The 14,690-nt window shown below is 49.0% G+C and overlaps 1 protein-coding gene across 3 annotated transcripts in view; it reads right to left on the bottom strand.

Annotated features, from left to right (window-relative positions):
- Positions 1-936: 936 nt before the first annotated feature.
- The window catches only part of AK7 (adenylate kinase 7), a 33,633-nt gene continuing 19,879 nt past the window's right edge, over positions 937-14,690 (bottom strand). Inside the window, exons 13-18 of one of the 3 annotated variants that reach the window (XM_081138738.1) lie at positions 12,711-12,839; positions 12,531-12,599; positions 8,085-8,282; positions 4,955-5,175; positions 1,869-2,027; positions 937-1,216 (exon numbers count right to left, since the gene is read on the bottom strand). In XM_081138738.1, coding sequence (XP_080994864.1) covers positions 1,178-1,216; positions 1,869-2,027; positions 4,955-5,175; positions 8,085-8,282; positions 12,531-12,599; positions 12,711-12,839 — 815 coding nt within the window. In that variant the 3' untranslated portion in view covers positions 937-1,177. Of the gene's footprint in view, positions 1,217-1,868; positions 2,028-3,997; positions 4,670-4,954; positions 5,176-8,084; positions 8,283-12,530; positions 12,600-12,710; positions 12,840-14,690 lie in introns of those variants that run through there. The other 2 variants (XM_081138740.1, XM_081138739.1) reach the window with 2 other exon arrangements.

Below are 14,690 nucleotides of genomic sequence, written 5' to 3'. Positions count from 1 at the left end.
CAAACAAGAACTTGTACACAGGTGTTCATAGCAGCTGTATTCACAACTTTCAAAGGCAGAAACAACCAAAATGTCCATCAACAAGTGAACGGTTAAACCAGATGTGGTCTAAGGGAATATTCAGCCATAGAAAGGAATGAAGTGCTGATACGTGCTATGAGATGGATAAACCTTTGAAAACATGCAAAGTAAAAGAAGCCAGACACAAAGGGCCACATGTATGATTCTGTTTAAATACAATATCCAGAATAAAGAAACCCATAGATCAGTGGTTGCTCGGAGCTGGGGGGAGGGGATGAAAGGGAGTGACTGCTTAATGGGTTTCCATTGGGGGATGAAAAGTTCTGGAGCCAGATGGTGGTGAGTGAGCAACACTGAATGGACTTAGTGCCTCTGAACTGTACACTTTACATGGTTATGACACATTTTACGTTGTATGTATTTTACCACAATAAACAAATAGCGGTTATATTCAGATTACATTATCTAAAGGGGTGAAATAGATACACCATTAAACCTAAATGTATTTCTCATTCTGTGTATTTCTGGGACTTAGAGGACATTTAGAGCTGGATGAGACCATAGGGATTGATCACTTATGCCTATATTATAGTTTGTTAAAAATATTCGGCAACTTTCTAATATCGCAAATACTAGAAGTATTCCTTCTGTTTACATGAGTTTTTCTACCAAGAAGTTCCTAAGGCTCTCTGACTCATTGGTTGGACCACTCACCCTGAACTAGAAAAGCAGCCTTGTGGAAACAAATCACATCTAACTGTGACTCAGCAAAGCATAAATCATCCTAAATTATTTCTGTTTCTAACAACACTGGTATTTGGGCCATAACTAATGGTGTAAATTCATTAGCCTACATGTTCAAATAATATATAGTCTGATTTTCCCCATACTATAAATTACTAGAAACATCAGTATGCAGACTTAGAATGAAATAGTAAATATTTATTGCAGATACCTTATCAAATTTACCTTTCAAATACAGTTTTGATGAAGTTGCCATGTAGCTTTTTATAATGATTTTACTTAATGAAATATTTGCATGCAGGGGGAAAAAAAATTTCCAAAAACTGGGAAAGCAGATTTCAAAGCCATTTTTGAAATTACATCAAAGTCATCTCTGGCTCTGTGAAGGGTTATGGCACGAGGTCCTTCCAGTTCACTGTGTCACAGGATTGTTCTTGAAGAGATACTCTGCCTGTAAGTGAAAGAAGAAAGACAAGTCAGCAATTAGAAGGCATTACAAGATATTTATGAGTCATGCATGTGTACTTTTAATGTCTACCATTTAAAAGTAAAAGTATGTAAATCTTTTACTTTCAAATGAGTAATAAAATAAAAATCTTATGCTAAGTGATATAAGCCAGTCAGAGAAAGACAAATGCCGTATGATTTAACTTATATGTGGAATCTAATGAACAAAGTAAACAAAATAGAAACAGACTCATAGATAAAGGAAACTGAGAGCTGTTAGAAGGGAGGGGGTTGGGGCTGGGTGAAAAAGGTGAATGGATTAAGAAAAACTCATCCAAGCAGACAACGGTGTGGTGACTGCCAGAGGGAACGGGATGGGCAGTTGAGGAGCGCAAAGGGGATAAACCGTGATGAAGGAGAGGAACGGGTGGTGAACACAATACAGTATACGGAGGATGTATTGTAGAACTGTACACCTGAAGCCTGTATAATTTTACTCAATAAAAATTTGGTTTAATCTTATAAACTGTGAAGGTATTAGAGGCTATTTCCCAAATACCAGACATACAATTTCTCTGTGTCAGCTGGCTTCCCGTATAGATTCAGGTATATTTTATTTTCAAATTGATACTTAAAATACATCCTAAACCTCTTACCAGAAAATCAACAGGATCCTCTGGCCTGACCTTGCAGCACTCATTGAGGCCCTGCATGAGCGTTGGCATGACATAGGTCATCAGGTAGTTCCTCAGGGGGGCAGACTGAGCCTCTAGTAATTCTCTTTCTTCTTTTTTCACTTCCTCTAGTCGTTTATTCTACACATAGGACATTTAGGGGTGGGGTAAATAGTCAGAAAAGGGAGAACACTCACACAACTCACCCCACAATGCATTAGAACTACATCGTGCTTTAAATGTTCACCACGTTATTATAAAGATGGCATTTCCAACCAGCAGGGAATAGATATAAATGGTGTTATAACAATGGGCTAGTCATGAAAGGGAGGGAGGGAGGGAGGGAGGGAGGGGGGGAGGGAGGGAGGGGGGAGGGAGGAGAGGGAGGGAGGGAGGGAGGAGAGGGAGGGAGGGAGGGGGGGGGAGGGAGGGAGGGGGGAGGGAGGGGGGGAGGGAGGGAGGGAGGAAGAAGGAAGGAAGGAAGGAAGGAAGGAGGGAGGGAGGGAGGGAGGGGGGAGGGAGGGAGGGAGGAAGGAGGAAGGAAGGAAGGAAGGAAGGAAGGAAGGAAGGAAGGAAGGAAGGAAGGAGGGAGGGGGGAGGGAGGGGGGGAGGGAGGGAGGGGGGAGGGAGGGAGGGAGGAAGGAGGAAGGAAGGAAGGAAGGAAGGAAGGAGGGAGGGAGGGAGGGAGGGAGGGAGGGAGGGAGGGAGGGAGGGAGGGAGGGAGGAAGGAAGGAAGGAAGGAAAGGAAGGAAGGAAGGAAGGAAGGGAGAGAGAGAGAGAGAGGGAAGGGGAAAGGAAAGGCTCATAGAAGTGCTAACAGACAGTCTAGAAGGTACTGGTTTGGTGGACGTGTTATTCCTTGTTCAGCATACAGCCACCCTCCCTTGGGAAAAATCCATATTTCCTTTGAGAAATCTTCCTTCTCAGGCTAGTGGGTTGGGTGGAACCTGAGCCCATCAGTCCAGCCCACCTCCTGTCCATGGACACATCAGGAAGAGCCCGAGAATGACACCAACAAAGAAGGTGGAGCAGAGAGAGGGATCCCAGGTCCTTGGTGACATCATCTGAGCACCTATATCAAGCCTCGCCTGAAGCCAGCCCTACCCCTGGCCTTTTCTGCTACGTGAATCAATTTTCTTTCTAATCCATTTTAAATGTACTTTTCTGTCATTTGCAAGATAAAGAGTTCTAATTGATTTTTTTTTAATTAAAAAGGTCTTTCCCAGCAAGATAGCAAACCCAGAAATCAAAATGGGAAAAGACTGATGGATTTGACTACATGTAAACATAAATATTTTTATGACCAGAAGAAACACCATAAGTGATGTTAGAAGATAAAGGATGAACTGAGAAAGACTATTTGCAACATATTATCAAACGCTAAGACCTGACTGGAGTGCACACTATGTGCCAGGACTGCCTGCATGTTTTTACACATATTAACTCCTTAGTCCCTGCCACGACTCTGTGCAGTAGGTGCTGTAACCATCCTCGTTTCACACTTGGACAAGCTGGGACACACAGTAACATGCGCAAGGCCACGGACCTACGAAGAGAGTGGAGCCGGATTTGGACGGCCTGGGAGGCTGTTTGCTTGGCCCATTCCTGTTTCCCTTGTACTACCTTATCGGGAGTTTTCTTGCGAAATATTAAGCAAAGGACACACAGCTCTGGCATGCGCAGAGAAAACGTGCGGCATAAGAAGAAACGTAAATTCCTAACTCAGGAAAAGTCATTAAATTTGTGATCAGAACAATGAACACAAACAATGAGATCGGTTTTTTGTTTACCAGAGTGGCATGTGTGTGAGTGGCATGTGTGCGCAAAATCGAGAAAGCAGGGTGGGAGGTGGTCAGGGAACTACACCGTAAACTGTGACCTTGTTTACCCTTGCCTGGGATAGCTCAGAAATGTGAATCAAAAATGAAACCACATGCACATAGTCTGACTTCGCAACACTTAGAAAGGTGTGCTAAGGGGACAGTCAGGCACAGGGAGATGTGTGCATAGGAATCCTCCCTCCTTCCCTCCCCCCTCCCTTCCATACATTAGATAGAATTCAAGTGGAAAGAGAGAAATTAAAAAGTATAAAAGGGGACATGGCATGTTTTGGAGAGGAGCAGGGGTTGAAATCCTACTTTATTTTATTTACTGATTTTTGAGACAGAGGAGGAGAGAGAGAGAGATACTGATTCATCGGTGCATTCATCAGCTGATTTTTGTTTGTGCCCTGACCAGGTATTGAGCCCTCAATGTTGGCGCATTGTGACAACGCTCCAACCAGCTGAGCTAACCAGCCGGGCCAGGGTTGAAATTTTAAATGTGGCTGATGTCCAGGAAAGGCCTCGTTGGAAAGATGACTTCTAGCAAAGACTCAAAAAGCAGTGAGGAAGCCGGTCACGCAGGTGGCGCACGTTCAGAGGCACCGGGAAACCTTAGCAGCAGCCAGGTCCCCAAAGCCCTTGGGGCCCGATGAGGAGTTTGGGCTTTCGTCTCATGCGACGGTCAGCCCGTGAGGAGCTTGAGCAGAGTGGCAGTGGAGCGGGGGCTGCCTGGAAGAGACAAGGGGGTTGGGGCGGAGCTGGGGAGTCCAGTGGGGAGCGCAGCCAGGTAGGTCAGGAGAGACTCCGACCCGGGTGAGTGGAGAGGCGTGTGGCACTGAGCGCTGCTGTGGGGAGCAGAGCGGCGGAGACTCCGTGACCTGGGCAGGGGGGTGGCACGGGGCTGACCACCCAGGTTAGGTGGGTAAATGGAGGAAAATCCGATGAAATCACAAGGTCGGCCTGCAGCAAAATGGTACGCGTCACACGTGTGTGATACTACTACTGGTGTTGGCTAGCTATTTATACTAAGGAAAGGATTATGGGCGCCATGCTAAAAATGGTACAGATGACTAAATAAACTCGTAAACAAAGCTTATTTGGGGTATTTCTGTGACATTTCTCTATCAGCAGGATCCGAAGCGCAATAGGCCTAAGTGGCTTTGCGGGGCCCCCCTGCACAGGTGCATGCACACACGTGCGCACGTGCACATGCACACACATGCACACGCGCACACGCACACTCACCCACTCCTCCCAGCGCGCGATCTTCTCCGCCGTCTCCAAGGCCTCCCGGTGCTCCCGCTCGGCCTCCTCCATCGCCTCCTTGGCCAGGCGGCCCTCAGCAGCCTTCCGCTCCTCTTCGGCCTTTTCCTCCTCTGTTAAGCCGTAATTCCGAGGCTCCCCAATCTCCTTGATGAGCTGCTTGATAGCGAGCCTGTTCTGAGCGTCTTCGAGCCGTCCTACGTCTGAACACCAGGAGAGAGGGAGGCGATCAGCACATACTTGGTTCGGGGCCCGTCTGCAGTGGACTCTGAGACCACGTTCGGGACGATTCTTTATCACTGTAAACTGGTGGCCGTTAAGTTACGTGAATTTCCACACGGGGGGTTCCTTTCCGAGTTGCCAGCACGGTCCAGAATGTCTTGTCTCCCTGGCAAATACCAGACGGGGGCTAGGCTGGGCTCCTGTCTGTGCGTTCTGACAGTCACTGTTGGTTTAATTGGGTGGATGGTGGAGGGGGGAATGGACTTCCTCAAAGGAGCGAGTCCCCCATTCCTGGAAGCATTCAAGCAAAGGCTGGAACACTTCAGTTGGGGTTTCCATAGAAGGAAGTCCTACATTTGTTGGAGGCCCAACTGGGAGACCTCCTGGTTTCTTTTGTGTTTCTGAGAGTCAGTCATTTCGGGACATGTTTTTCATTTACTTAAAAAATTAACTGTTTCAGTTAGCCTACCCGAATAGGAAAAAGTCCAAACTGCACACTATCTGACTAATGTTAATATCAGAACCAAGAAGAAAAAAAAAGAGAGAAAGGCGGTTTGGTATCGAGTCTCCTATAGTCCCTAAATAGTAAATAATAGTAAATTCTGCACCCTCTCTTGGGTTTCCTTGGAAGGTGTCTGCATAAAAGGTGTGCCCTGAATGCATATGCTGCCCGGCACCCCCGGACCTTCCTCCCGGGGAACCTCTCCCCCGCCCCATGTTCATACACTGTAACCGTGACCTAGACTCCAGGCACAGAGGGAAGAACAGGGACAATGTATCAGTTAGTGGGTAGAAGCAGCCAAAAGGCGGCAAAAACAAAGACAAAGACTCGCCTGAACTCTGACATTTAAATGTATTTTCCCTGGATTCCTCTAGAAAACACAACCTTCATGTGCTTGAAAGGGCTCTGAAACTGGTGGTGTGTTTTTTAAATTTTTTTAATGTCCTTATTGATTTCAGAGAGAGGAAGGGAGAGGGAGAGAGAGAGAGAAACATCAGTGATGAGTCACTGATCGGCTGCCTCCTGCACTGGGGTCCAGCCGGAAGCCCGGGCATGTGCCCTGACCGGGATCAAACCGAGATCCCCTGGATCCCAGGTCAATGCTGAACCGCTGAGCCACGCCGGCTGGGCTGAAACTGTCTTGGAAGAGGCTCACTTTTGGAGGAGGGGCTCACAGAGGACAGAGCTGCCCCCAGCAATACTTCGCCCTGACCCTGGGGGGTGGGGATGGGCACCTGACCAAGCGGGCGCCGTGTGGCCTCTGACCTGCCCTTCTTGGAATGTGGAATTAGGACTGAAAGTCACGTCCAGCTCCGGGCTTGGCTCCAGTGTAGCACAGAAACTCCAGGTGGCAGGGCTGCCCCAGGCCACCACGTGAGCCAGAGAGGAGAGAGGGAGAGACCCTGGTCCAAGGAGCGAGAAGTGGAGTTCAGAGACGCAGAGCGGGAATGCGGGTGCCAGCACCTTTCCCGGCCATTCCAGGCCCTTCTGAGGCCAGGCCGCACCCCTGGCGGAACCCTCCCCCACGCCCATCCTGACGGTACATTTCTCCCCCTTGCTTCTATTATCTCCGGGTCGTCAGCGTGGAGAGGCCGCCAGGCGTGTGGGGCACAGAACGAGACAGGAGCACGATGGCCCCTCGTTCACTCCTCCCGCCGCTTCTGTGTCTCTCTCGGCATTTCTCCTGGGGCCCTGCTCATCTCGCCATAAATAGCTTCCGGGGTTTTACGGAAAAGATGACAATTAGTATTTTTGTGAAATTTGCTCACCATTTTTTCCTAGTTCTCTAATTAAATAGGGCAAAGGACTTCCCATATTGGTAGGTGTCAGATCCTTAGCTTTACATGCAAACCGTGTAAAATATATCCAATATGCACAGAGTCAGGCGAGGGCAAGGCCCAGTCACTTCCGAGGCTGCGAAACAGAGGAGAGTGTGCAGACTGACACGCAGTGTTATCTTTTTCTTTCTTAGGCCATTTCATGGCTTAGTGTTGGTCGGGAAAACGAAATTACCACTTTTGAACTCCTTCTACATGCCAGATACTCCCTATCTCTTATCTCAACCATTTGGAAGAACTCCACACGCCAGGGATTATTCGCTTTCACAGATGAGAAAAACCCGGGCAGAGCGGGAAGGGCATCGGCGCTCCTGCGACATTAGCTCCAAGCCTCCCATACTCCAGGGTCCAAACGCTGCCCATCTGGCGCTCGGGGGTGAAGAGAGGCCTTGGGCGGCCCAAGCGCTCGGCCTGGCCACTCAGCTCCCACCAAGCTGGGCTTTCTCCCCGAAGGAGGAAGAAGTGTCCAGTACCCAGACAACCAGAAAGGAAGTTTAGGGGTTCACCAAGCCAAGGGGAGTGGGAACGGCTACGACAGCTGAGATTTGGAGCCAGGACCCAGGGTGACGATGGTGAGGGCGACGGGAGGGCATGTTTCCTGGGTGCTCGCTGTGAGCTAAGTTCCGAGAGAAGTGTTTAGAGGAAACCGAAGAAATAACAGTGGAGAGCGATTTGCTTTTCTGAGTAGCTATGGGGGTCAGCTGGCTAGTCTAAAGGCCAGGAGGGACTGTCCCCAAGGCAGCTGGGGAAATGGCCCAAAGCAGCCTGCAGCAAACACACTTCTTTGAAATGCCCTTTAAAAATGCAGTATTCCACTTCATAATATAGCCATGTATTTTGAGAAAACAACTCTCCACCACCAAATCCTCAAGTAGGGCTCCCCAGGGGACGTGCCTTGTTTAAACCCAGGAGACGTGCCCCGTCCACCCCGCGACTTCGCAACCCTTCCGTCTTCCCCCAGCCCCGCCACAGACTCGCTCTGGGGCGGGCCGGGGGTCCTGGCACCACGGTGGCTCCCCACCTTCGCCTTATCTTTGAGTTCATTTCTTACCGATATGTATCAGGTGGATTTCAAGCTCATCAAAATAGTTGAAGACCGTCTCGTCTTCGGTGTTGATGTCCCGGTAGTTGCTCAGGCTGCGGAGGAAGCGGTCCTGGCTGTAGTGGGTCTCTGCCACCACGCTCTCGGGGAGGTTCATCACCCGAAACTTCAGGAACTCGTCCGAGGCGTCCAGCGCACAGACGAATTCTGGGGAGAAGGGGAGGCTCCCGAGTTAACCCAGTGACTGCGGGTTGCGTGAGCAGCAGGAGCTGGGCGGCGGCCGAGGCCTGGCGTTGCTGCAGCGGCCTGACAACTTGGAGGTAAAGCGCACGCAACCCAGGGATGTTTCCCGACTACCCTCTGAGGCCCGGCCAATTGGTAATTGAAGGATCTATTATTTTTCTTTCCCTCCCTCCTTCCCTCCCTTCCTTTTAATAAAAGCAGCAGAAATTATAAATATCAAATCTCTAGTAACCCTGTGGTATCTGTTACCAGCTTCCCAGTCAATCCCCAAGGAGACTGGTGGCTACGAGCGAAATGCTTTAATAGCTGATTTGCCAAATTAATACAAACGGGGACTCCTGCCTGTGAGAGCCTGGCGGAGCTTGGGAATGTTTTAATTTTTATTCAAAAATTTTATTGGTTTGCCACATAATGATGTCACTGTCACTTAACTACAGTCTAACATGCTTTCTGTGTGTGTGTGTGTGTGTGGAGGGAGCTGCTCTGCTACGTACGAAACCCTGACCCGAACATGCTTTCTTGAATGAACAAGAAAAGTAAAGGTGAAGCGCAGAGCCCAGGGCAGGGCGCGCCCGGGGGGCACAGGGAACTTGTGTGAACATTGCCCGCTTCGTGTGTGAACAGTGAGAAGAGGCTGAGGACAGGACTCAGCCGTAGCCTGATACCACCGCGATTCTGACCTAACTTAACTTAGATTAGATGCTCACCGTTGATCATTTGATTTTCCTGAGTAGCTATATTTTGAAAAGAAAAGGGCACAGCTGCACCCCAGATGCTGCTATAGTACTTAAATAGGAATTACGTCAATAAGTTCACTGGAAATTGAATCTATTGAAGCTCCATGACGTCAGTTATCGAGGTCAAAATTTAATAATTCTGTTAATAATCTATGAATCTCAAAATGTAATACTGTATCTTTTTTCCAGTGACTGGGAGATGGAAGGGTCCAGTTAATCAATATTGTGCATAATGAGTGATATACTTGGCTTCCAATTTTCTAAGAATTTTAATATCTAATTTCCCACTAGATTATATATATATATATATATATATATATATATATATATATATTTAAATATATTTTTATTGATTTCAGAGAGAGAAAGGGAGAGAGAAACATCAAGGATGAGAGTCATTCATCGGCTGCCTCCTGCACGCCCCCTGCTGGGGATCGAGCGGGAAAACGGGGCCTGTGTCCTGACTGAGAAGCAAACCGTGATCTCCTGGATCATAGGTCGATGCTCAACCACCGAGCTACACCGGCCTGGCGATGGCATATTTTTAAAAGTTCTTTATCTTTTATGATTCGGGGAAAACTTCAGGATTTTGCAGTATCTTGAGATAATTATTCAGAACATCTACTTTCCTTGGGTTGGCTAACTGTGGAGAGCAAGTAGATTTCTGTTTGGTAGGACTGTACAAAACGAGGTCACTGTATTCGGCTCTCTGGAGTCATGTGAAAATCAAAGTTTTAACATGTTTCCATGTTCATCAGGTAGGTACAACTTTAAACTTGTCTCTTTCGACTAGGAGATCTGAAAGGAATCAACTTGATACAGGCCAGCAGCAGAGGAGAAATGCGATGATTTACCCCCAGGACTGGATGTAATACCATAGATTCAAAGGTGTTATCACGCAAGTCCAGCATGGATGCTGGTATTAATCATGTTATTTTCTGTACCTTATGATATTTGGACATCTAGAGGACGCCTCACCAACCTGGGGGGAGGCTGCCCCTCCCAGGCAGGGCTAGCTGATTTCTAAACATGGTTAGCAACTTAATTGGGAGCCTGCCTCTCATACGCAGGCCACCGCCCCCTTTCTGTAACACACACCAGGCCAACCTCTCCCCTGCCTGACACCATCCAGGGCCCGGTACCAGGCAACTAGAGACCAGAGCCCACTGGAATTACACAAACTGTGCAGTCTTCTGAAAAAGCTGTTTACTCTGTCCTGCCCTGACTTTCCCATGGAAACCCCAGTAAAGGCTGTGTTTTAGACGGTCCCCCGCCTCTTGCTTCTACCTGGTGCTTCCACATGTGGCCCTGTACACCCCCTTCTCTGGGGAAACGTAACAAATTCTTCTTTCAATGGCATTAGGCTCTTGTGGTGTCACTCAGTCACCTCCATACATTAAAATCCTGGGGGTACAAGTGAGACACTCTCTAATTTCTTTCAGGAAGATAGAAAACAATGGTAATTTCCGGAAAGGGAGTAATTTACCAAAAAACACACTAAACATTCCAAATGGATAACATCTGAGATGCGTTTGGACTGTGTCCAACAAAGAGAGGAAAGCCCAGGGGACCGTGATAAAGAATCATTCCTCGTTTTTACCTGTTTCCATTTCTTTATCTTATGAAGGGCTTTCATTAATTCTGCTTTTTTGGAGGCAGTAGATGAGGAGGCCTGGGTTTGCACTGAAGCCACCCCCAACCCCCTTTCCCAGTGAAGTGGGCCTGGATCAGTCTGTGGGCCTCAGCTCCTGGGATCCGTAGACCTGGGAGTAATTCCCGCCTTGCAGGATAGTGGGAAGGTTCAAGGAGCTCATCTCCGGGGGTGTCTGGGGTATGACAAATGGTGAGCTGAGCTGAATTTAACCTATTTCTGCCTCCGTGATAAGACAACGATTTATGGCAGGGTTTGTGAAGAATAAATACTACCCGGAGGTGATAAATGCCCATGAAATGGGTAGACCTGGTTATTTAGTGTAATTGACTTTACTTTTTAACTTTTTTCTAAGGCAAATACATAAATGAGTGGGAAATATGAGACAACCCATCCCTTTCATGCTCCTGCCACGAACCTCCAGCCCCGAGGATGCTGCTCGCTGGTGGTCCCGGCGCTTCTGTGAGCACCGCTGTGAGCTGTGCCTGGACCGAGAGGAGGGGAGGGTCACAGAGGTGACCCCACTTTCCCGGGGACTTTGACCCAAGTGAACAGCAGGCCCTTCTGAGTTACAACCGTCGGGGCCCAGGGCAGGCCACCCCAAGATATGCCACGGTGGCACATGGATTGTTTTGAATTAAAGTTACTTTAAAAATTACGCAAGAAGAAAATCCTGAGATCTCTGTCCCGCTAAGAGCAGGAGGTGACTCTCCCGTGTGACCGGTGCCTCCCTGCTCCTGAGGGCTGAGGCAACCGGATGGAAAGCGTGTGTAAACAAGCCCTGTAACCCGTATCAGTTTACTACTCAAGCCCAAACTCCGCTTAGGTTCCTGAGGAGAGGAATGCCCCAGACTTGCTTAGATTCCTTTTTAACAAGCACAGTCTTTCTTCTGCCACCTTCTCATCGCTTGATTGTTTCTTTGTCTAAAAAGTACTTAAAAGGTACCTGGTTCGATCGTTCCCTTGACTCTCGTTTTATGACCTAAGCATCTTATTATGATTCTCTTGTGCGCATGTATTAAGTGGCTTTTCTCCTCTATCAATTATTTTATCACGAGTCCAGCCCTAAGAGCTCAAGAAGGTTGGGGGGGGGGGGGCGTTCTCCCCTCTGCGACACAACCTTGTACTAAGTTGTTGGAAATAGCTTGTAAATGCCATATGGGCAGAGATTACCTCCTGTGATCACACCTCAGGCAAACTGATTTTAAAAAAAGGAGAGGGAGAGAGAGAGAGAAACTTTTAAAGTTCACGGCAAGGTCAGAAGAGATGCCTGCTAGCTACTCAGCAGCTCCCTTTTCCTGGCTTAAGTTGTTTATGCCGCTCTTTCAGGGGCACGTTGCGAAACCTCCGTGCAAATACGTGACGGGACGAACCTGCTGCGGAGCCACAGCAGGCCGGAGGGCTTTCCCCGCCCCGCTCAGCGCCCGATCCCCAGTGTCTCCTGGAACGGCGACGGCCTCGCTGGCCCCTGAAACAGGTCGGGGCGGGGTGGCAGCGCCCCTGTCCCTGGGTCCCTGGTGGCCTCGCCCGCCCCGCAGGCTCGGAGGTCGGGGCATCGGCAGACCGGCTGCGTTTCGCTTTGTTTCCAGGAGGGAGCAGCAGGAATAAACATTCTCCAAGGGCCTTAACGTCCCCGAGGTTCACCCCCAGTGCATCCCTTAGCTTGGAAACTTGATTTTAAGTGTATCATTTCCCTTGTTTTTCTCCAAGAGGCAAACAATAAAGGCCACTTTATTCGCATCAGAAAGATCGCTCTGGCACAAAGGAGGAAGCTACCAGGCGGCGCGCCTTAGACCTGACCTCGGAGGGATGCTTTACACTTACCAGGGATGGTTACTTTGTCGAAGGGAAACATCTTGCCTTTGACTTCCTCCTCCTCTTCCTCCTCGTCCTCTAAGGAAACAAATATACACTGTTGCGTTTACTGTATCATTAGCACGCCGGGCTCAGAAAATGAGACGGTTGCCACCTGCGCGCGGTCAGGGCAGCGGGCGCCGGACTCACTGCTGAACAGGTCCTTGGCTTGGTCGTAGGTCTTTGGGAATCCATCCAAAATGTAGCCTTGATTCCTGCAAGGCATAGATTTTAGCTTTTCTTTCACAAATCGAATGACATACTGATCTTCCAGGCGACCTAGTCAAAAGAAAGAAAAATATCATTGCGGAGCCACGTTCCACGTAGGGGGGCGCATCCTACGGTCACCTGAAAAATGACCGTGTAAACAGTCCCTTATTTTTCCATCGAAGGGGAAAACGTGCGGTTTGGGATTTCAGACAGGGCCCGTGGAGTCCAGCGCACAGCAAGGGGCAGGACCCGATGGGCTGGGGTCCGAGAAAGGGCAGAGGCCAGGGCGACGTGCGCGAGCCCAGGGCGCTTCCCCCGGCACAGCTGAGCGGGAGCCAGTGGAGACATTCACTGCCCCTGCTGAGCGGCAGGGGTTCCTCAATCCTGTTTTTTAAAAATATGTTTTTATTGATTTCAGAGACAGGAAGGGAGAGGGAGAGATAGAAACACCAGTGACAAGGGAGTCACTGATCGGCTGCCTCCTGCACGCCCCTTACTGGGGATCGAGCCCAAAACCCGGGCGTGTGCCCTGACCGGGAATCGAACCTCCATCGCCTGGATCCCAGGCCGATGCTTAACTGCTGAGCGGCGCCAGCTGGGCAATCCTGTTTTGATATTATACCCCTAAAACCTTATACACAATGGTAAACACTTCCGCCGTGTGAATTGAGAGAGTATCCGTGTATGCTGCTAGCACACGATTTATTAGTAGTAGCTGCTCAATAAACGTTTGCTGAATTTGAATAAAAATCAAGCTTGATCTGCGCCTCAAGGGCACCGTTCTCTTTAAAGCTGCAGAGGAGACCGGGGCCCCGCCCTGTTCCCTGTCTCTTCCAGTCTGCATGGCATTTCTGACCTCGGCCCCCTTGACAGGTCCCTCTCGAGCCTCGGCCGCCACCACAATTGCTTGGGGAGGCCGAGGAGGGAGACGTTTGCTCTAAAACGGGCACAGTGGCCCTGGCCGGGTGGCTCAGTTGGCTAGAGCATTATCCAGATATTCCAAGGCTGCGGGTTCGATCTCTAGTCAGGGCACATGCATGAATCGACCAACGACTGCATACGTAAGTGGAACAGCAAACTGATGTTTGTCACTCTCTCTCCCTTCCTCTCTCTCTCTCAAATCAGTAGGTAAATTAAAAAAAAAATTAAATAAAAATGTAAAAAACTGGAACAATTATTAAAGATGTAGGGGTTCAGAACATGCTTCCCCAAAATGTGTCACTTTACCTGTGAGTTATTTTGAACTGAAGGCAACTGAAACCCTTTGGGTTTACGAGAACCTTTTACCTCTCCCTTAAAGAATTTAAACTAGGGGCCTTGCCCATAACAAGAGTTATCACCAGAAATGATTTTTTTAACCCGTGTGGCAAGACAAACGGCTGCACCTCGCCCTGGCTCAGAACGTGACGACCCCTCCTTCCCCGCCTGTCTCAGCCTCTCACGCAGCGTGGTCTCTGACCCTCCCACGCATGTGGGGCCCCACGCAGAGGTGTGTCATTAAACTTGGTTATTTTCTCGCTAGTCTGCCTCATGTAGATTTAATTATTAGAGCAGCCAGAAGAACCTAGGAGAGCAGAGGAACTCAGCTAAGTATAAAAGTGAGATGGTTTTCCTCAGAACCGCTGACGACGGTTTCCCTCTGGGCAGAAGGCCGGTGCGTGACGTCCGAATGGCCTTCTTAAAGCACCAACAAACAAGGGGCCACTCACTTATTAGCTCGGGGCTGCAGGGGGACCAGCCTCGAATTCACCCCGGGGTGGGGAGGAGATGGGTCCAGATTTTGAGTTGATAATAACACTTGACTTGATGGGTTTGCTCAGATAACTGGTTAAAACTACCAAGGGGGTGTGGGGATGCATGAAAGGGGTTCTACGGAAGTAACCTGCGGGGTGACCTGATCATAAATCCCTAACTGGGCGG

The sequence above is a fragment of the Miniopterus schreibersii genome, assembly GCF_964146895.1.
Source record: "Miniopterus schreibersii genome assembly, chromosome: 1".
Taxonomy (NCBI): domain Eukaryota; kingdom Metazoa; phylum Chordata; class Mammalia; order Chiroptera; family Miniopteridae; genus Miniopterus; species Miniopterus schreibersii.
This window is presented reverse-complemented; position numbering and strand designations above follow the sequence as displayed.